Source organism: Rhyacophila brunnea, unplaced genomic scaffold (genome assembly GCF_057557595.1).
Source record: "Rhyacophila brunnea isolate RB1 unplaced genomic scaffold, BYU_Rbru_1.0 scaffold_13, whole genome shotgun sequence".
Classification (NCBI taxonomy): domain Eukaryota; kingdom Metazoa; phylum Arthropoda; class Insecta; order Trichoptera; family Rhyacophilidae; genus Rhyacophila; species Rhyacophila brunnea.
In genome coordinates, this window is record NW_028232785.1 from 1296762 (window position 1) to 1320847 (window position 24086).

General features: G+C 31.7%; 2 protein-coding genes and 1 long non-coding RNA gene across 6 annotated transcripts in view; 2 read left to right on the forward strand and 1 right to left on the reverse strand.

Moving 5' to 3' along the window:
- LOC147076097 (uncharacterized) overlaps positions 1-24086 on the forward strand; it is an 833775-nt gene that overhangs the window by 66680 nt on the left and 743009 nt on the right. The window lies entirely within an intron of this gene.
- Positions 11195-12341, reverse strand: LOC147076101 (uncharacterized). 2 transcript variants are annotated; one of them, XR_015069763.1, is made up of 3 exons: positions 12033-12341; positions 11837-11921; positions 11195-11689 (listed from the first exon to the last, which is right to left on the reverse strand). It is a non-coding gene; the product is annotated as an uncharacterized LOC147076101 (long non-coding RNA). The 2 variants fall into 2 exon arrangements; XR_015069762.1 differs by having other exon boundaries at positions 11256-11419.
- On the forward strand, positions 12958-20776 carry LOC147076102 (uncharacterized). 2 transcript variants are annotated; one of them, XM_085941635.1, is made up of 5 exons: positions 12958-13182; positions 15185-15331; positions 16554-16706; positions 18524-18692; positions 20109-20776. In XM_085941635.1, the coding sequence occupies exons 1-5, from the start codon at positions 13039-13041 to the stop codon at positions 20678-20680; spliced, it is 1185 nt and encodes a 394-aa protein (XP_085797761.1). In that variant the 5' UTR covers positions 12958-13038; the 3' UTR covers positions 20681-20776. The 2 variants fall into 2 exon arrangements, 1 of the variants encoding a protein (XP_085797761.1); XR_015069864.1 differs by having other exon boundaries at positions 12964-13182; positions 18524-19192; positions 20109-20445.

Consider the following 24086-nt stretch of genomic DNA (forward strand, 5'->3'; position numbering starts at 1 on the left):
CTCTTAAATGTAATAAATATAGGCAAAATAAAATTGGACTTAGCGCTACTTGTACTTCACTTTTTAATTTATCCCGCATAAAACATATTTCCGTGGCACTGTCATTAGTTTACCAGATGCTACAGCATGGGAGACGCCCTTTTCAATATTGAACGTTCCCTTATTGGTTGACTTAAACACGCGCGAAATCAACCAAGCTTTAAATAATATCAAAAACGGACTTGGCGCTTTTTGTAATAAATCGAGACTTAAAATATTTTTTTTCGTAGGGACATGTCGCGTTTTGGAATTTATATTGTGTAAAATTATACAAAGAATACGAGCGTATTTTTTTCTCGATTTTGACCAAATTTGGACTTATCGCTTTTTGGAATTAGCGCCTCAATTATCTCGAACCTAAATATATAATTACAATATATGTTAAATCATAGGAACGATCGATCGATTTAATAGGTATGTAGGTAGGTATTTTATAACGGGGGATACGTGATCATTCTTCTTTTTCGAGACGCATATTTCCCCGACAGCTGGCAGCGCGCAGCGGTGCGGTCACGTGACGTCTCGAGCGAATCTTGATGCGATTTGAATATAAGGCGCCATTTCGGATTATTAGCTATAAAATATTCTAAATCTAAATAAATTAACGTTTAGTATATTTTAGCTGTTAGTTATATTATTACTTTAGGTATATATTAGTTGGTATTCGTATGTATCTATATTAGTTATAGGTACCTGCGAAAAAGCTATTAGATATAATATAATTATTAAACAACGTATTCTATACGCATTGTATAAAATAAATGGTTTGTTATTGCTGCATCGACCATAGAACATTTTTATTGCCGCTAGTAATGCTTTGAGATTCACCGTCATAATAATAATACATATTAATAATAATATTATTGTATTCGTCGACCAACATGTGTTTTTTAATTAGATGTTCGTTACGTAAAAAATACGCACTGTTTCAGTTAAACCGCCATAACGCAAAATTGGTTTTACCTTTCACATTTTGTACTGTGTTTTCGAAATATATTTAGAAATTGAACGATCTTTTATTTGAATTATTTTGATAACTTATTGATATGAAATTTTCGGTACACGTAGGGGAAGGGTGTACAAAATGGCATAGTGTTTAGTTTAATGAAAAAAAGAATATCAAACGTATAATTTATTATAAAAATGGATCATGAATATAAAGTAAAACTACTTAAAAAAAAAGTAAAAACGTGTAGTTAAAAATCATCGCACCCCTCCGGGTGTACAAAATGGCATACGACATAAATATTTGTCAAAAATAGAAAAAAATAATATATTATCAAATAAAAATTTCATATTTTGACGTTCAATTTTCACTAGAAAAATAGTCATAAATCTTCCAAGATGTTTATCTCCGTTTTTATTGTTTTATTTCTATTTAAAAAATGCCTTCTTAAAGTTGTTTGCTTCCATTCCATTTTCACAGCTAAAACTGCCTGATTCATTTTCATTGTATCCCATGTCTCTAACAGAGTTTTACATAGGTAATTTCGGAACATAATCTTTCAGAAACAATAAAATCATAAATCACATAATATGCCGTTTTAGCCTACCATAATGTATGCCATTTTATCCCAATCAAATGAATTTGGTAAATTCATTAAAAAAATGCAGTTTACACTTCAGTAATTATGATAAATTTACATCGTACATGAACACTAATAACGGCTACTTAAGCTGGTTTATATATATATATATATATATATATACATTTAATTATATAAAATACATGTAATATTACCTTTTGTCGACAAGCTGCAAAAATATTCGTTTGGTTCACAAATCTTTCCACTGTATGATCTTCTTGTACGGCTGTTTTGAGTGAACTCAATATGGCTGAATATTTAAAAGAAAAGTCATGCATTGTTCCTGAGCTAGTTGCATCTTGTTAGACTGCACCATTACGCCAGTAGAGCAAAAGTTTATTTTTCCCCACTATGACATTTTGAACACATTTCCCCTACTATGAATGCTAGATTATTAATCTTTAAAGCGCTGACAGCACAGCTGTTGTATCATTATTTGGTGGCCATTCGATATAATTAGCATGTTATTTAAACGTGGTAATTAAATAGTAATTAAATGTTCCGCGGTGAAGCGGTTAAACGTAATAATTAACTCAAATCACATAATTTTGCATTTGTGGCGGTTTAGTTGCGATGGTGCGATATGAATTCAGTGGCTGCTATAGCCACTGCAGTGTAGAGTGGCTGGATTCTTTGGTGGCTCGACACAGGAATCCCGTCTGTGAGAGCTCTACGAGGTGAGACCCCTCCAGTGTGTGGTCTAGCTTCACACGTATTGTCGGTCTTCTTAAAAATATTCTTGATTTTTTCACATAATATTTTGTTTTTCAGAATATTGTTTCAGATCCGAGCATAATAACATTGAAGTCAGATACTCAGCTATTTGACATCAAGACTCAGTCTATTGAAGACATAACTCCCCCATTAAATTATGAAGATCAGCAACAGGGTTGTTCTTATTCGGAGCGAGTGAATCGGGTAGGTACTTTTATTTTAAACACTGCTCGTGTAAGGGGAGGAATGATATTATAGTCATGTAATGAACTTACAAAGATTCGAACCAACCATAAATTGAAAAACAATATTTTTGTATTTGCCAGACTCATGATATTATAGGCCAGGGATAGCGAACCGTTTTACGTACGCCTGCCAAAATTTCCCAAATAATATTTTTTGATCTGACGTGCCAATCTGTTTTTCATGTCGAAAATAAAAGTTTTTAAAGGTTTTCTAAAGTATAGTTTTTAAGAATTCTATTTAAAAATTACAATTGAGTTCTTGATATTCTATCTTTCACTGTATTTATAGCCGAAGGCATATCTTTTATTCTTTGAATATTTTTTCTCTTTTTTCTAACTTATCAAAGAGATCGTTGATGCATTTAAAACACTCCTCGTTCATATTAGATTCTCCATCACTGAACGGTTTTCCATTTTTAGAGATTATGCTTGAGGCAAAATAACAAGCTTTTATTATGTTTGAATTACTGCCGATAAATAATTTCATAAGGTTTGTTGATTGAATATTATCATTTTTAATTGCCTGAACTAAAGGACCGACCTATGAAATTCTATATTCACATTAAACGTAATGATTATTCTTGAAAACGACTTATCTGCTATTTTTTATAGAATGCGATTCAACATTTATGCATGACTTTCAACGTTTCCGTTTGCGCATAGATGGGTAAACATAATAATGAAAAGAAAATACGTATGGATAATTATGTCGTCATTATTTTTTAATTTCATATAAAATAGTAATTTATTTTCTCTTCAAAATGAAACATTCGCGTTATATAAATAATCTAACTGCTCAAGTCCAACCGTAGTAAGTACATCCCATTGATTTATCTAACTGTCTTGGTTCTACAACGTAAATAAATGAAAGATGATGTTTTATTAATAAAACCAAAACCAAAACGAACACCTTAACCACCGTTAAATGTCTCAGTACCTACATAAATGTTTTGTGTGGTATGATTTTTAACTGCCATGGTTTTTACCATTATTAATCCCATGTACAATGGACCTACCAACCCCTTAGTTGTTACCCTTTTTTGTAACTAAGCTACCTACTTTCACTTTTGCATATTCCTTCATGGGGTGACTGTAGGCGAAATAAAGGCCCGCACGTGATGTCCGTTCTAGAACAATCTCCTACCAGATTTGCCAATACCGATAGTAGGATGCACCCTTATAGAATAACCGATTTTATTTGTTTATTATGTTTTATTTTTAAATGTAGTTATAAATTATTGTTATTTCGGAAAGTCACTTAACGATCTGATATTAATTTGCAGGGAGTTGATTTTAAAGAGGAATATGTTGAAGACACTATAAGCCAAAGCATTCATGAGGATCCAAAACCTGGTTGCTCTTATTCGGCATGCAAACCAGTAGATGAGGTAGGTTCACAATATTCTAAGAAACTAGAACAATTCATGTACGTTCTGATATACGAGCGGATTGACTCGAAAAATGAGATTGTTCATCAAGAGAATGTACACCAAAGCAATGATGATAACCCTCAACCTAGTTGCTCTTATTCTGAATGCAATCCAGAAAATCAAGTATATAATCTAATCTTTTCATTTAAAGCAATCTTAATTAATCGTATATACCTATGTATTTACGGGTAGGTTTTTAAAGTAGATGCGTATAACTAAAAAGTGAAAATATAACGCATTTTAAACAATTCGTCACTACATAGTCACACAACATGGTGATATTGGGTGCGAGATAACAAATGCGTGCCTCTGTCCAACTGTTATTTATCACGCAGATCTTGAACTATTGAAGAATGAAAACAATAGAAGCTGAATATTATTTTCATTAAAAACTAATTCATTTCTTTCGAGTGTCCTTGACTGTGTATCCACCGTGTGGCTAAGTACATTTGCTTCATAGGTCTTCACTTTCCCCTCAAACTCGCTGGTAATATGGAATTTGTTCACTACAGGCTTGGGAACAGCCTGTAACAAAAGAACACCGCTCTTTGGGTATATCATACCTAATCCTATAGTAGAATGTGCCTCAATTTTTTTTTTTAATTCTAAAACTCATTGTTTTTTCCCGAAACCGTTTTAACATTATACCCATTGCTAGATCGGATACAATTTTTATGAAATTGGTTTTAACAAAGAGTATGTCACTGATACAAAACCCTAAAGCAAACATAGAATCCTCAGCCCGGCTGCTCTTATTTAGAATGCACAACAGTAAACTAATTAACTTCCCAATATTTTATAAATTTTAAATAATATGCCTAGCAAGTTTGACTTGCACTTAACAAAAAGTGCTAGTCTGCTAGGTAGGTACTAATAAATATGTTTATCGTCAGCGCGAATATGTTTACCTAGGATAAGGATTCTTTGACAAACAAAGATGGGAGAGTGATGTTTTATTATAAAACCCCATAAAGTCGAGTGAATACAATATGCAGCCCGATTCCGCATAAGTGCTATCTTTAGGTCTTACGGATACATCCCTGTGTGTCAAGATTCCTACTTATTTTTAAGTTGTGTGATTTTTTTTTTAATATTATTCTCTGTTATAACAATGTCATGTGCCTTTAAGTTAATGCGATACTTCACATTCTTTTAGTTGATTTCTGCAGCCACTGCCGTGACATATTCCGCTAATCTCGGATTGTCAGAGAGGATCTTAGAAGTACAGGAGCCATACGATGAAATACAGATTGACTATCAAGACATTAAAAAAGAATTGGGCGTATATGAAATGATTACTAATATAGTTAGTCGTACTGCTAAACGTAAGCAAATATCATCCCACGCCACAGATCCCAAATTTTTGGTGGCCGAAATAAAGTTAGAAAAAAAATCGTTCAATAACGAAAATTTTGCGTGCAGTTTTTGTTTTGATTTTTTTGCATCGTTATCTCTATTGAAGCTTCATAAAGCGTTTCATAAAAAATCAATAGAAAATAAAACGGAGAATGACAAGGGCATTCGATCTGATTTCAAAAATCTGAATATAACGAATCATTCCAGTGAAAAGCCATTTAAATGTGACCAATGTGAATACTCATGCATACGATCCAGTAGTATGAAATTACACAAATTGATTCATTCTGGTGAAAAACCACTTAAATGTGATCATTGTGATTACTGTTGTAGATCATCCAGTGCGATGAAAGTACACAAAATGACTCATTCTGGTGAAAAACCTTTTAACTGTGACCAATGTCATTACTCTTGTATACAATCCAGTGCGATGAAATTACACAAAATGACTCATTCTGGCGAAAAACCATTTAAATGTTATCAATGTGATTACTCATGTATTATATCTAACAAGCTGAAAACGCACCAAATGACCCATTCTGGTGAAAAGCCATTTCAATGTGACCAGTGTAATTACTCTTGTATACGTTCTGGTGATATGAAAAACCACAAAATGACTCATTCTGATGAAAAGCCATTTAAATGTGACCAGTGTAATTACTGTTGTATAAGATCTAATGATATGAAAAAACACAAAATGTCTCATTCTGGAGAAAAACCATTGAAATGTGACCAATGTGAATACTCATGCATACGATCCAGTAGTATGAAATCACACAAATTGGTTCATTCTGGTGAAAATCCACTTAAATGTGATCATTGTGATTACTGTTGTAGATCATCCAGTGCGATGAAAGTACACAAAATGACTCATTCTGGTAAAAAACCTTTTAATTGTGACCAGTTACAGTACTCTTGTAAACAATCCGGTGTGATGAAATTACAAAAAATGATTCATTCTGGAGAAAAACCATGTAAATGTTATAAATGTGATTACACATGTATTATATCAAACAAGATGAAAACGCACGAAATGACCCATTCTGGTGAAAAGCCATTTAAATGTGACCACTGTAATTACTCTTGTTTACGTTCTAGTAATATAAAAATACACAAAATGACTCATTCTGGTGAAAAACCTTTTATTTGCGACCAGTGTGATTACTCTTGTATACAATTAGGTTCGATGAAAATACACAAAATGTCACATTCTGGTGATAAGCCATTTAAATGTAACCATTGTGTTTACTCTTGTAAAACTTCTAATAAGTTGAAATTACACAAAATGACTCATTCTGGAGAAAAACCATTTAAATGTGATCAATGTGATTACTCTTGTAATATAGCCAGCAGGATGAAAACGCACGAAATGGCCCATTCTGGTGAAAAGCCATTTAATTGTGACCGTTGTGATTACTCTTGTAGAACATCCGGTGCGATGAAAATACATAAATTCACTCATACTGGTGGTAAGCCATTTAAATGTGACCAGTGTTATTACTCTTGTATCAATTCTGTTGATATGAAAAAACACAAAATGACTCATTTTGGTGAAAAGCCATTTAAATGTGACCAGTGTAATTATTGTTGTATAAGGTCTAATGATATGAAAAAACACAAAATGACTCATTCTGGAGAAAAACCATTTGAATGTGATCAATGTGATTACTCTTGTAATACATCCAGCAAGATGAAAACTCACAAAATGAGACATTCTGGCGAAAAGCCATTTAATTACTCTTGTAGAACATCTAGTGAGTTGAAGTAACATAAAGAGAGACATTCCGGTGAAAATCCATTTAAATGTGTAAACAATTCATTGTAATTACTGTTGGAGCACATCCGGTGCGATGAAAATACACAAAATAACTCATAATGGTAATAAGCCATTTAAATATGACCAATGTGATTACTCTTGTAGAACATCTAGTAAGTTGAAATAACATAAAATGCGACATTTTGGTGAAAATCCATTTAAGTGTGAGCAAGCAATAATTACTCCTTTATTTCAAATCATAAGTTGAAATTACACAAGATGTCCCATTGGGGTGAAAAGCTATTTTATTTGACAATAAAATTACTCATGTGCACGATCTGATACACTTAGATCGCTTAAAATGACTCATTCTGTTGAAAAGCAATAATAATAATTTAATCTATGAGATTACTAGTGTGTACAATTCCTGAAATGTCGCATTCTGGAGAAATTACTTGTTATGTTGTCCAATGTAATTACTAATGTATACAACATATTACTATGAAACAATATTTTAATTTTTAATAATAGCTTATACTTCTGTACACAATACGGTGCCTTGAAATCACTAAAATAAAAATTGACACATTCTGGTGAAATACCATTTACTTTTAATTTCTCATCCACAACATCAGGATACTTGAAATAACAAAACAAAAAAACATTGTTGAACATAACGCCATCCTAAAAATATCGTACGATGCCATGCTTTAGATGTTGTCTATATTTTAGAAAGTTTGCAATTTACAGCCTTTTTAAAGATAATTGATCGTTTCAAATGGTTAGCCATGCTTCTTAATACTATTTGGTCATCATTTTCCAGTATGTTTGCGTACATAATATGCAATTAACACGTAAATACATAAAATATAAAATATTTGGCTATTAAGAAACGTAATTCAAATTCTTGAATGAACGCTTGTCGCGTTCTGCAGTAGTAGAAATCGCGACCCGAGAACTACAAGGTTCTAAGTGTCGATTTTTGGCCAAACTAAAGTAATAATGAGGCAGTCTTCCAAGTCACATTATCTACATACTATATCAATATGAGGTTGATATTTCTTATATTTTTTCATTAAACCCCAATACTACCGAGTTCTATGTGCACTTTACAGAATAACTGTGGTACTACAGAGTTCTACCATAATCTAAAAAGATCCGTCGTTCTACAAAGTTCTATGTGCTTTGACATTTCATGGTTGTGAATACATTTAAAGTTGTTAAAATGGTTTTAATTGCAATATGAAGAGTAAAATCTTGTTGTTTTGTATTTTAAATTTATTATTAGGACTTCATGCAGTATATTTAACCAGAAACCACGAGTATTTAAAGAAACTACTATAACTTTGAGATACATAACCTCAAAAAATGTTTCGTGATATTTGATATCAACAGTAAATTGTGAACTCACTAATAGATGAATTATAATATTATGAAACATAATTAAGGCTTAATTATATTATCGTTATTTAAAAAATATATATTGAGAGTATTTTAAGGCTATTTCATTCATTGATTTAATGTTTTAGGTTTAAAAGTCTTCCTGGAAGTGATATAAATGTTTGAGATGTTTTAAATCTCAGTAGATGAGGTGAAAAAAAGGTTATCTTGTATTCTAAAATCCCTATTCCTGAGACTTCCCACACTATAGAGATTTAGTATATTAATTATACAATATCATTATGATGTTATGATGTTATGATGGATCTGAAAGATATGCCTCTTGCTGGCTTGAAGTTTATTCTAAAACTGAGGCGAATAATTTAATAGAAGAATTTTTACACAACATTCCCTCAGCCATTGGTAACAACAATCTTGTATACACAATTACAATAAATGTATCTGATGTGAAGACAACAAGCCAGTTGAAATTGAACAATAAACATTGGGCTTGTTGCATCAACAATAGTTTTGTATTTTTATTAAATTTTATTTTCAACATAATTTTCATTTTAAAATGGTATTAAACAAAAATTACAAATAAATATTTAAGTTTTTCCGAATGTCTCATTTTCCCAACAATTTCCATACATTTTCTCCGGAAAAAATATTATATTAGATAACATTCAAAAATTTTATTCATTTTAACATGAAAAGTGAAACTATGTGTTCTGGATCACTAGGATTGCCATACAAATTTCAGTTAGAACCTTGTAGTAAAGGCGATTTGTTTGAGTTTCAGGTGGACAAAGTTCTAACTGAATTTATGATGTATAAAATTAACCCTTAAAAACCAGTTTTAACGTAGTTTTATTAATAGTTACAACATAGCAGTACCATCATTGATATATTCAATCAAAAAAATAATTGAAAACATTCACAATTAACAAAATACAAGCATTCAAAACTTCAACAGCCCATAACTTTTTTGCTGCAGTTATTCACTTAGAACCCTGTAGCTTTCGGGTCGCGAAATGGCCGCCATAATGATATGTCTTCGTTGATCATCGCACAGAAAATGTCGAATGTCGGTGTCACCTAAAAACCCATACGTGGTTTTGCTTTCCTAAGTTCACTGTATAATATAATACCACATTCAATGTTATTGAATGAACAAATAAAGTAGGTATTATTAATATTGTAATACAATATTGTTATAATATAAAGGCGATTAAAAGGTTGCTCCAAAAGTGATAAGATTAGGTTTGAATGCTAAATAGAATAAGAAATAACAATTATGTAGGTAAATGGAATGAGCTAAGAAAATAATAAACTGTAACATTACAGTGACTACAAATGATTAGAATTCCTTCAATTTCTTATAATATACATTCATAATTAATAATTTATTTATTTATTTAAGAATACAAAACATTGTGGACATAACAAATCTAAATTCAAGACGTATGTACACATGAGATCGACATTATAGGTAAGCCAAATATTACCCTCATAAGAAAGAAGAGAATATAGAAAAATATATATATAACAACAATAATGATAATAATAAAGAAAAAATAATCAAAAAATACTTAAGTACAATTTAATACAGAAAAATAAAGTTTCAAAAACAAAATGCAAAGTACATAATTGAAAATGTCTATGTCTTTAGGGGGCGCATTTACTAATCTTGCATCCTCGCTAACGGAGCCTGATGGGCTTGATACGAGGAAACGGTTCCGATCCAGAATAAATCATGGCTGCGACCACGTAGTAATGACAGGCGCATGTAAATTAAAATTCATTAGGGGACCAGGATTGGAAACAATCCCTCGCAATAACAGGTAAAAGTGTTTCAAGAGCAGAAGAGACCGACGAGATTCAAGAGACTGAAAAGCATGCATGCCTTGTAGAAAGGCAGTCGGAAAGTAATCATTTGGCGAATTATCGACAGGAAAATAGTTAAATGTCTTAAAATATAGACATGGAAGAAATTTCTTCTGGACGCATTCTAAAATAAGCTTATATGAAACCTCATAAGGCCACCATATTAAAGATTGGAACGCACTAATGAGATGTAGAGCGTACTCAATAATTTGAATTGTCGCATGAAGAATCTTAGAAGCTTACTCGCACGAAGTGCCGTAGAAGTTATAGGCTGGTTTCGGCCAACTAGGGTAGGTTTGTGTCAAACTATTAGCACTTATTGTAACAATTACAATACGTAGGGTGTATTTGTTACAATAAGTGCTATATTTTAACAGCACATCTCTTCGCTGTGTTAAAATTTAGAGCGAGATCGAGAGAAAGTCAGTTTTGACTGAGATGAGATGGCAGTCGTCACCCTAGAACAACAAGGTATCATCTGGCATTTATACCAAACTGAGATATCGAGCTCCAAAGTTTTGAATATGAATAAAATCTTAACTATATGCAATGAAAATTGGTAGATATTAACAATACTATTATTATTGCATTATGTTTGTATTTTCAAAGCATTGTATACTAAATATATCTGATATTATCTAATCCAGACATTAAAATTTTGTGATGGAACTTAATTGCTCTGAAAATCGAAAAAAAATCAGAGCAACAAAGTTCTATCTGATTTTTAAACCTTGATGTTGTGAAAATATTTTGCTACAGGGCTTAATTATTGTGTTTAAAATTGAATAAAAATACATTTTTCGAATAATTCTTTATTAGAACAACATTAAATTAAACATAGTTTATGAAAAATGACAGGACGTGGTAAAAAAAAATGTTCCATAATACTGAGATTTAGAACAATATTAAATATATTATAAAATATTATAAAATGACATGAAAGTATCTTCACTTTCAAGGTTTTTGTTGTTAGAATCCATATGATCCATGATGAACGCTCCAGTGTACTCACATCACTTCACAGCTCTGAAAAAAAAACTTTTTATGATAAAAGACTGGCATAAAAAAATAGTTTCACAAAACTATTATTACGAAACCTCTCAAATTACTCAATTTTTAAATGAAACTTAATAAAGATATCATTGTATTGTCACTGCAGTGATTCATAAAGTAATAATTAAATAGTTTATGATAAGAGCTATTGCAACTATTATTATTTAGTCAATATCATCGCCAACATCTATGTTTTCTTCGCAAACAACATACTCTGCAACTTCTCCAAGTACTTCCACATACCTGAATAATAAAAAGGAGAATATATATATGAAATTATGACATATTCTAGAAACAATTTATTCAGATGTAATGTCAAATTTACAAAATATGAAAGAACAGCAAATAAATTAAGTAAGTACTCATTTGAAAAGAAACATAAGTAGGTACCCAAAATCCTCATCAATTGTAATATCATCAGACAGTACTTATAACTTGAAGATCGTTTATATTATCCAATAAATTGAGATTGTTGCTGAAAATAAAATAAATAGATAATAGAATTACTTATATTAAATTTGAAACAAAATAGAATAATTAATTGCAAAACATGAATAACAAAAATAATACATAACCTCAAACTTACCTTGTATTTAAAGCAACGATATTGTAGGTTGGTGAGGTATATTCGTAGTATTATTATCCTCTTAAATGTCCACAATACCCCTTTCACTTAAATTATTGCTCATCTTTATGCTATTTTTATTAAATTGTTGAAAAACGAAGCGCGAATATTTGAGAGAAACGTACTAGTTTGACAGCTGAACGGAAATGAAACCATATTGCTCCAAAAATATTTTTTTTATAGCAAATGGTCCATAGTTGCTTTCAAATTTTAAATCGAACCATATTGTTCCAAAACAAATTACCAGTGCATCTGATATAGAACTTAAATGCCCTGCTATGTCATAAACCATAAAGATTTTTTGAAATCTTGTAACACAGTTTTAAAGACAAAATTATTATAAGAATTTTGGTACCAAAAAGTCAAAATTGACCAAAATGCCAGATGATACCTTATTGTTCTAGGGTGACGGGCTAATGATTGTAATAAAACTTAACCGAAAAAGGTAATAGGTAGGTACCTATTCACCACATTATCATTGCAAATTAATAAAATGCACATTATAAAAAATCTGGTCAAATATGAGATCATTTTACTACTTATCTTATTTTAATATAACAATAATAATTATATAGGTACCTAGTATAATTATTATCTGCCTACTTCCTACATAAAATCTATCTTAAAAGAAAAAAAGTATTCAAAAGAGGTAACTAAAGCAATTATTGGCTGTTATTTAACATGGATTTTTTTAAATTCACCGGTAGGTAAAAATTTTTGGTCGGGAGAGTTATCTAAATAAAAAGGGTCTCGGTATTTCTCAAAATATCAATTAATATAATAATATTATATCACGTCATTGCTAATAAATGACAACGCGCTCTTTTTCTTGGAACGCGTACTTTATAAATTATTCAGTGACAAAAGGATGGCAACACTGCGGCATATTGTCATTTCACGGCTGCCAAAATAATAGTGTTCTGTCCCGATAATCGTTAGCTTATTCTCAATTATTCAAACACGCAAAATGGACGTAAAACGCGAAATATTTGATCTCGAATCTCATATAAAAGATCATAATTATTGCTCAAATGTGATATATACAAGCAAACCAGACGCCAACACTAATGTAAAGCAAGATACTGATGACGATCCCACGTGCATTTTTGAGGTTAGCTTTCTATGTAAATTATTAATAATAATTACCTATTGTAGAACGTATTTTGTAAATGTTTTATAGCATATCAAACCAAACAAATGAAGTCGGACCGTTGGATTTGAACGATTTGATAGATTTTGTACGATGTTGCGTGTGCGACGACTAATCAGTTTTTCCAGTAGGTACTTACTTAAAATTAATTTAATAATACAGTCGTCTATATAAAGCATCATATTCATTGACTGATAAACTTTCCATGCAATTCAAAACTGCTAGGTTCGTACCATTGAAACTGAATCGAAAGAACCAAACCGGGTGGTTTGATTTTTTTGGATTTTGGACCATTTGGCAGAATATCTACGGGATCTCTTTTCTGACGACTAATTAACTATTGTTGCCAGTACTTAAATTAATTCAAAAACTTATTTTTCTCTAAAACAGCAACACGTTTATTGAAATGTCAACTTATGAAATTCTAACCGCATATAGCTCGTCGTCTACAATAACACAAATTTAACTGTTCTACTTATTAATTTGTTTTAAATGTACAAAATATAAATAATGCTTCACGACTATGTAGCCATTTAGTTGATTCATACGGTTTATATGACAAAGGTTTAATTTTTTAGGCACCGATAGCGAGGGCTGTGCGGCTGGTCAATGCACTCCCTAGAGATGTTTGACTCCCTGACATTTTTAGCGATGCATTATGTACTTGTTTTGTTTTTTAATCTCTATTTTATTGTTTAATTTGTATTTTTTTGATTACTTTTTTTTATTAATTAAGTATTATAATATACCTAATATATAATTATCAATTAATGTTTTTCTCTAGTTTATTAACTTGTCATTTTTATTCTAAATGTCATGTTGTGAACATCTTGAATTAATAATTTGTTATGTGCTCAACGTGTCTTTGTTAAATAAATAAATACTAAAATAAAAATTACGTTTGCCCAAAGCTTTTCATAATCGCCCACATGTTTGATTGTTTTCATGACGAAATGATATTGTGACCATAATCAATAATAATTATTGATAAAATTCGTTAGGTAGGTAGGTAATATAAATTCTGATCATTCCGGGTTTATTTAACACAGTTTGTAGTTTAAAATCTCCGTTATAAAATATAAATAAAATTAAAATAAATCATTGGTCTCACATAATAATTAAGGTAGGTAGATTCTGTCTTCTATAAGCTGGCTTGCCGGTTTCCACCCCGCTTCAGCATCCATCTCGTTCCCTTCCATTGAACACATGCAACAGTTGAACGCGATGGGACAATGCTTTCCGTGTGACGTGTAGGTTCGTCAGTTTATAAAATACAGACTCTAAGTACCTAATGATATTAAAACAAACTCTGCATAGAAAATATGGCTGGAATTTTGGGATCATAAGACCAAACGCAGTTTCTTGTTTGCATGAATAATAATAATATGTAAGTATTGATTATTAAGATACAATATACCTAATTCAAGTTATGGTGTAAATGTCTAAACCATTAATATGAACATCACATGATATATAAATGCCGAAGTATGCTTATCATCAAATTTTTTTGTAATCCATAAAATATTATAATGTTCATAAGTAACGCAACATGCCGAGAAAATGACAGATACGGAATATAATAAAAAAAATACTAAGTATAATTTTAAGTTAGGTTCCTGTCTGGGCTTTTTACATATCGTCATATAAGTCTATGGATCGTCAGAAGTGGTTTGACGTTTCATACCAAACCATTTCTGACGGTCCGAGAATGCTTTAATTGAAAGGAACGGTGGACCAAACGTCAAATCTCAAACTGTTGTCGGTCTACTTTCTACATACAATTTGTACGTATATCGTATATGGCCAAACCGTTGGAAACATCACTGGAACGCACTTTTATTTAGGTAATAAAATATAGCAACACTGACCACAATGCCTTGCTTACCTATATTATCTTTGGGTGCTCTTCGTCGCACGTCATACATAGTAATTATTATTGTCCTTTTTTGAATATTTCTACAAGATGGACGTTAAACGTGAACTAGAAGACAGCGATTCTGATGTGGACACAGGACAATGGTTTGATCCACCTATGGATAATTCAAACGGCCCTGACTTCGATACTGCTGTGAAACAAGATGACGCCAACGCTTTTAAATGCATTTTTGAGGTTAGTTTTTCTTTGTTCACGAAGTGTCGATTAACTGATTTTTAAATCAATACATTGTTTTATAAATTTAGTTGACATTTGTGTATCTTTCATTAGCACATCCGGTGAAATAACGTCATAAGTGCAAAACACACTTTTGTTCAGGAGAAGCATTTAAAAATTGTGAACTTGATTGAGTCACGTGGTTTCATAATTTTAAGATTTTTAAGTGAATCTATTATTGTTTATACCTTCTATTTCATAATGTTTAAAGATTTTGTCCAAAAAAATATTGCATTATTTTTTTTTTTGGTCAGACACCCTCAATTATGTCATTGTCGTAGGTACTAGGATTTAATTACAGCTTCATTTATGACATACTAAATGGAATAAATTTATTAATAACAATAATGGTTAATGTAGTTAAAATTGTTTTATTCATTCGCTATATTATATTTCAACTGCACCTCTCTCGCTGCTTTTAAATTATAGCACTTATTGCAATAATTACAACCAACTTATTGTAATTGTAACAATAAGTGCTTATACCTCCATACAAACCTACCCCAAGTTTGATAATCACGTTAGCGGTCGATAATTAGTATAGAATAGAATAAACCCACTGGTGCGGAGACCTATTAGGTATGTTTTCTGACAATGATCTCATTTTGATTTCTAGCACTTGTGACGTCGTTCACCGGATGTGCAAATGTATTCATTTTGCAAATGCAATTGGAATGTTTTAATATCCGTGGAAGGAAATTATTAAACTTTTTCAACGATTATGTATAATTACTATGAGTCGCCAGTGATGATTAGACCGATTTATTAAGATGTAGGGTTAATTTGGAACGTGGGTTTTGAATAAATCAGTAGAATGAGTAGAATTAATTAGTAGATGAAATAAATTGTACAAAAATGAAAACTGTGCTATCATTTATGTCACAAGACTCGTCAACTGCTATTGATAAATCTAAAATCAATTTAAAATTTGACTTGCTTGTTGGTTGGTTATATTCGAAAAGATTTTAACTATTCTATCTTTCACTGTTTTAGCCCGTACGTAGTCATTTGTCTCAGAGCCACACACAGGGCCAGAGAGCCGCGGTTTGTCGACCACTGCTCTAGACAATTAACATAATCTAATGACGCCAACGATATCACTAAACAGGAACAAAGTTTATTATCGGCGTAAGAAGATATTAATATCCTTTTTATTAATAAAATCAATGTATTTTTTCAGATCCCTTCAAAGTACCTTACCACTGTGAAATTGGAGACTGATTTCGAGCAGGTTGACTTAAAGAATGAGGTTGTTCAAGAGGATGTCGAGCAAAGCAATCATGTGAACCCTCAACCCACTTGCTCTTATTCCGAATGCATCCCAAGACATCAGGTATATAACAAGCTATTCATTTTAAATACGATCATAACGGCAACACAGAAAAAAAAATGAGATGCGCAATAGGGCAATGAATTCGATTAGTTGTGGCGAAAAACACTGACGTATTCGCCCATTTATTATTAATCCATTAAAAAACGATTTACTGGTATTTGATTAGCTTATTGAACACAATGTGAGTGCAAATTTATTAGTTTCCTATTTCTCTGATGCTCCAAAGATGCGGTCGTTACCTATCTAGGGGCGGCAGGTTATATGAAAGTATGGTGAAGCCGGCTAGTATTGCGAAAAAGTATGGTGTGGCGGGCTGGTAATCAATTTGTGGCAAAATTTTAATGTTAACATATTATATGGGTACGTAAAATGACCAAAGTAAATCCTTTGTGATGCACTGAATTTTTTTATCGCGTCGCTATTTTTCGTAAGTTATCGGCTATTGTTGGCCTACTTCATTCAGCTGTATGAAAAAGCCGATTTTTGGCCTCTCTTTTAATTTAATACCTCTATGTTACCTATGTTACCTTCTTTCCGTCAACTTGATTCTTAATGATCAGTTTCTAAATAGGAATGCAAAAATAAGTCAATGTCTTGGCGTAAGTGATACTGTTAATTTATTATTATGAAACAGGCATGTATTGTATATCTAACGATTTACACATAAGACTATCATAGTATATTATATTATTAACTTACAAATTTTACTGGTGACTTCAATGTAGATGCATATAACTAAAAATCTAAATATAACTCATTAAAAAAATCACCATAACTAGTATATCATCTAGTAGACAAGGTAAAATAGTGATATTAGGTGCGGATAAAGGAATGTATGCCTACATCCAACTTTTGTTCATCACAAATCTCTCCCTATTAAAGTATGAAAGCATTATTGTCTGAGTAAAATTTTCAATAAAAACATGTAAATTTAATTCATTTCTATCGGTTGTGCTTGACAGTGTAACCACCGTATGGCTAGGTACATATGCTTCATACGTCTACACTTTCCATGCAAAATTCTGCACTTTCATCTCAATTTCGCATGTACCGAATATGGAATTTGGGGATTACAGGCATGGGGACAGCCTGTATATAAGGAACACCGCTCTTTTAGAATACCATACCAAAACCGATAGTAAAGTGTGCCTTGACAAATATGCATTATTTAAAAACCTATGTAAAACATATTGTTATTCCCACAACCCCTCTACTTCTAAGTAGTATACTAATTTACAGGAAGTTGGTTTTAAGAAAGTGTAGGCTGTTGATACAAAACCCTAAAGCAAACATAATAATCCTCAACCCGACTGCTCTCATTTAGAATGTAAATCAATTATCTACACTATTTTCTATGAAATAACAATATAGTTAGTGTGACTTGCACTCAGCAAGGAGGTACTAGTCTTCTGCTAAAAAAATATGTAGGCCGTCAGTGAATAAGTTTGAAAATGATTAGAATTATCTGTAAACAAAGATGAGAGACTGTTTTTTTATTATGAACCCCTAAGTCAAGTGAATAAATGCAGCCAGATTCCGTCGAAGTGCTATCTTTAGGTCTTACGCACACTTATAAATCTGAAGCAGATAATATGTCGTATTGGGAATATAAGCAATCGTCTGAATTTATATATTCAGGATCCATATACATTTACTTGAAATAAACAAACTGATATAAATTATCAACACACCATTTCTTTCTCAAAATTCTATCCTCCCTGTATGTCGAAATTCTTACATAATATCTTTAAGGTGTGTATTTTTTTTAATATTATTCTCCGATATACCTATGTTGTTAATGCAATACGTTCTTTTAGTTGATTCCTGCAACCACTGCAATGACATATTCCGCTAGTCTCGGATTGACAGAGAGGATCCTAAAAGTACAAGAGCCATACGATGAAATACAGATTGACTATCAAGACATTAAAAAGGAATTGGAGTGTTATGAAACGAATACTAAAAAAGTCAGTCACACTGCTAAACGTAAGCACTTACAATCTTACGTCACAGACCCCAAATTGTTAGTAGCCGTAATAAAGTTGGAGAAAAAATCGTTTAATAACGGAAATTTTGCGTGCAGTTTTTGTTTTGAATTTTTCGCATCGTTATCTCTATTGAAGCTTAACAAAGCGTGACATAAAAATCAATAACGGGTAAAATGGAAAAGTGCTTGAGCAGACAGGGAGCGGTCAGGCGGTCTGCGTTCCGCGATCGGAGTTTAGCGTTCTTTGTACTGTATGGACTTCATACTGTATTGGCACACATCCGGCGGTCAGACCGCGCCGGTCAATTAGAACGGTAGCGTTCTAGAGTTCTATTCCCGGAATTACAAAGAACGCCGTACCTCCCGTTGCAATTTCGGAAAAAATAATCCATTTAGTGAGAGAGAGGAGATTATTATATGATTTAAGTGACGTAAATTATAAAAATCGACAATTGAAAGCCGAAGCTCAAAATCGCCAAAGAAATGGGCACTGGGAATGGCAAGTGAAAAAAATATGTTTTTATTATCACTTTTATTGTTTGTAGGTTATAGATACATAAATGAACAATATCTCGGTATTATTTACCTACAGAGCTGTTTACTGATTAAAATACGAAATAAACTCTTCCTTAACTGCATACGCTGAAAATTGCTCCTGCTATTTGTTTGTTGAAAAGACGTCAAGGCCTGTCCGTTGTGAGATGAAATATCTTCTTCTTCATTTATATCAAGTTCTCCTTTTTCTTTAAGGTAGTTGTGCAAGCAACAAGCAGCCTTGACAATATCAACCACAGTATCTACTTACACTAACACAGTAATGCCCTTAAAAATACCCTCCATTTTTGAACCAAAATACCAAATGTACTCTCTACTAATACGTCTTGCACTACTAAGTCTGTGATTATAGTTTTTTACTCTTTCATCACGAATAGCTATATCCGTTCCAAAAGGTCTCATCAAAAATGTTTCCAATTTGAAACCTCCATCTCCAATAAAAACGTGAGGCACTGGTTGTATTCTACCTGGTAATGGTTTTGGCCCAGGAATGTCACATTGATTGTTAATAAGCTTGTCGTAAAAAGAAGACCTTTGGAAAATTGTGCTGTCACTATCTTTTCCATAGCTACCAACATCAATCATAATAAATTTATACTCTGGGTCTACCACGGCAAGCAACACGATGGAGAATTTTTGTTTATAGCAAAAATGTAGTGATCCAGTGTTCGGTGGGCATTTTATATACACATGTTTTCCGTCAATACTTCCGATACAATTGGTTGTAATACTTTCCAAATCGCTTGACTTACTTCTTTTACTATTACACCAATCGTTGTAAATCCAATATGATATGAATGACCGATTGTTTTATATGTATCTCCTGTAGCGAGGAATCTGAAACAAAATTATTTTTACAGGTAATGGTTGGAGTTCCAAGTGGAAGAGTCTACGAGATAATTACAATAAATATAAAATAACAACCGAAACTGTTTCAGGCCAAGCGTACAAAAAATATAAAAATTGGCCATGGTCAGAACAAATGCGATTTTTAGATGATGTCAATAACAGACGAAGTACGCATAGCAATATTCTAAAAACTCAAGATTCCAATGTAGAGCCTTTCGAGGCATTGGAAGTCTCTGTCCAGGAGGTTGAACAGAGTGATCAGGAGGTTCAACAAAACGAGAATTCACAGAAAAAGAGGAAAAGACCAAAGCGTGGAGACCCAACAGAAAAAGTTTTAGAGTATCTGTTAAAAAAAATGAAAAAAAACCAAAAATGGATGACGTGGACCTGTTTTTTTTTTAGTTACGCTCAAACATTTAAAAAATTTCCACGTCGTTCACAGACTACACTAAAACTGGAGATTGCGACGTTATTTGCTCGGTTCGAGAGTGAATTAGAAGCTGACGGTGACCCTGAGTATTGGAACTCAATGGACCCTCACTGTGTCATCGAACGAGCCACAGCCGAGCACTTCACTGGCTAGATATTATGAAACAGTGGAAATCGGACTCGATGACACTTTTTAAGGGCCCACATACCCCACCCCACGTAGGTCAAAATGGGGATTTTATGGTATCTTAACACGGAAAAGGTTTGACGAATAACAATTGTTTTAATATTTACTAGGTACTTAACGGCATTCGTGCGCCACGTAGGTAAAAATGGAGGCTTTATCATATTTTCAGAGCATAATCCTGGAAATTCCTTAAAGCCGCGTTGACACGATCCAAGTTGACTTGGGCCGAGCACACTTGTACGATACATCTTCATTTACTCGGACCGCGTCCTACTCATCCGAGCTAGCTTGTATCGGAGTAATTGGGATGAAGATGTCTCGTACGAGTGTGCTCGGCCCAAGTCAACTTGGATCGTGTCAACGCGGCTTTAAGGAATTTCCAGGATTATGCTCTGAAAATATGATAAAGCCTCCATTTTTACCTACATGGTGCACGAGGGCCGTTAAGTACCTAGTAAATATTAAAACAATTGTTATTCGTCAAACCTTTTCCATCAATTTCAACCAAAAATGTAACAGTTATGTAAAATATGTGATTTCAAACACTTATGTATTGTTAAGCTATTCATTAGTTTTCATTATATTCTGTTTATGAATTTCAACCAAAAATGTAAGTTATAATAAAGATATGTGATTTAAAACACTGTATGTATTGTTAAGATACTCATACGCTATTTTATATAAATTTCAACCAAAAATGTAAGTTATAAATAAGATATCTGATTTAAAACACTTTATGTATTGTATACTCATACGCTATTCTGTATAAATTTCAACCAAAAATGTAACAGTTATGTAAAATATGTGATTTCAAACACTTAATATGTATTGTTAAGCTATTCATTAGTTTTCATTATATTCTGTGTATGAATTTCAACCAAAAATGTAAGTTATAATAAAGATATGTGATTTAAAACACTGTATGTATTGTTAAGATACTCATACGCTATTTTATATAAATTTCAACCAAAAATGTAAGTTATAAATAAGATATCTGATTTAAAACACTTTATGTATTGTATACTCATACGCTATTCTGTATAAATTTCAACCAAAAATGTAACAGCTATGTAAAATATGTGATTTCAAACACCTAATATGTATTGTTAAGCTATTCATTAGTTTTCATTATATTCTGTGTATGAATTTCAACCAAAAATGTAAGTTATAATAAAGATATGTGATTTAAAACACTGTATGTATTGTTAAGATACTCATACGCTATTTTATATAAATTTCAACCAAAAATGTAAGTTATAAATAAGATATCTGATTTAAAACACTTTATGTATTGTATACTCATACGCTATTCTGTATAAATTTCAACCAAAAATGTAACAGTTATGTAAAATATGTGATTTCAAACACTTAATATGTATTGTTAAGCTATTCATTAGTTTTCATTATATTCTGTGTATGAATTTCAACCAAAAATGTAAGTTATAATAAAGATATGTGATTTAAAACACTGTATGTATTGTTAAGATACTCATACGCTATTTTATATAAATTTCAACCAAAAATGTAAGTTATAAATAAGATATCTGATTTAAAACACTTTATGTATTGTATACTCATACGCTATTCTGTATAAATTTCAACCAAAAATGTAACAGTTATGTAAAATATGTGATTTCAAACACTTATGTATTGTTAATAGAACCATTCTGCGATCATATCTTCGTTACCCCACAACCATAAATTTTGGTATTTGAAGAATTTTATCGTTTGTTCAAATAAATGTTTTCACATTTGTATGGATTAGTTGAATTTATTATCGAGGCGACATGTAAACTAATTTTATGTTTTGATTGTTCAGTATGCTGGGAAAGGCAAGGTGAAATGTATCAATTCTTGAAACTGCCGCATTCTCCATAGCACAGGGTGAGTACAATGATCAGACATCAAGGTCCATTTACCTGGATCACCCAATGTTAAAACTCCATATTTTTTTTGGGTGCATTTGTTTGTGCATCGTTAGTGTACGTTTGTGCACGATTTTTTTCGTTTGTGCACATATAATAACAGAAAAATTCCAATTTCAAATTGGGTGTGCCAGCTAAACGTTTAGTCTCTAGTGACTTGATACTTGAACCAATAAATTAGCCTTAAATTTCTTTTGTTAAATGCATCTGATTAGGTATATTTATGTCAACTTTAAACACGATTTTTTAAATTTTTATCTCTTATATTAAGCTAGTAATTTGATTTTGAGCGGCCATCAAGTTTTAAATCCAAACATTTTTTTTCCACATTTTTTAATTACACACCTTTGAGTAATTTAATTACATAATTTTTCATGAAGTTTTTATTGTTTTTTCATTTAAATTACGCGAAAAATTCGCATTTTTCCATTTTCACTAAGTACCCCGTGAAAATATCCCGAACAAAAACGACCGCATCCGTTTGGAACATCCATTCAAAAGAGTCTAAACAAAATAGCCAAAACGGTGTAATGCTCACTAAATATGTCGGTTTATAATAGACTACCTTAAAATTGATATTTTGATTACACAAAAGTGTCGAAATTACAAAAACATTGAACATTCTTAACATTTATCTTTTTATTTATGATTTTGAATAGATCAATGTCAGTTGCATACGGGAAAAGCAGTAATTAATAATTATTCTTAGGTACCTACTGTTTTTTAACAATATGATCCGTAATAAAAATAAATAAGTTATTAGAATACAATTAGATATGCAAATTTTTGAAAAATGCAATATATTTTTATGCAACGATATTTTCTTCAAAAGATAATATTGGAATGACATTTATATTTATTTTGTATTTAGGAGTTACCTTGCAGGCACTTAACTCTTCCTAATAATATTTGCATAGGTATTATGATTTTTTTCTTTTTCTCTGTTTCTCCAGATGGTGCAATGTATGCTTGTAGTTCTGGTAAATATTATGTTAGGAGAGAAGTGTTAGACAAAAACTTCATATTATGCTCTTCAGAATCGATATCAAATGAAGTTTTGTAGGTACTTTTAAAAGTTATTGCCTCTGACGGCTTCGACAATTGTTTCACGCAAATGGTTTTCTTCTGAATGTGTGAGTTTATGAGTTCTTAAACAACGTACCGACCTACATATCTGTTTACATTTATATTTAAATTCATCACGTTTATGAGTTTTTAAATGACATATTTGTTTACATTTAAAATGAAATAGATCACACGCAAATGGTTTTTCTCCTGTTTCGTTTTATGAACTTTAAGATAATGTTGTGCCGAGGCTTCGTATAGGTAGTCAATTTATTTAAAAGGTTATTCACCATTAAGTATCTTTACATGTGTTTGAAGATTACTCCGTCGCGAGCATCCAAATGAACATACATTGCATTTATAAGATTTTTAACGAGTATGTT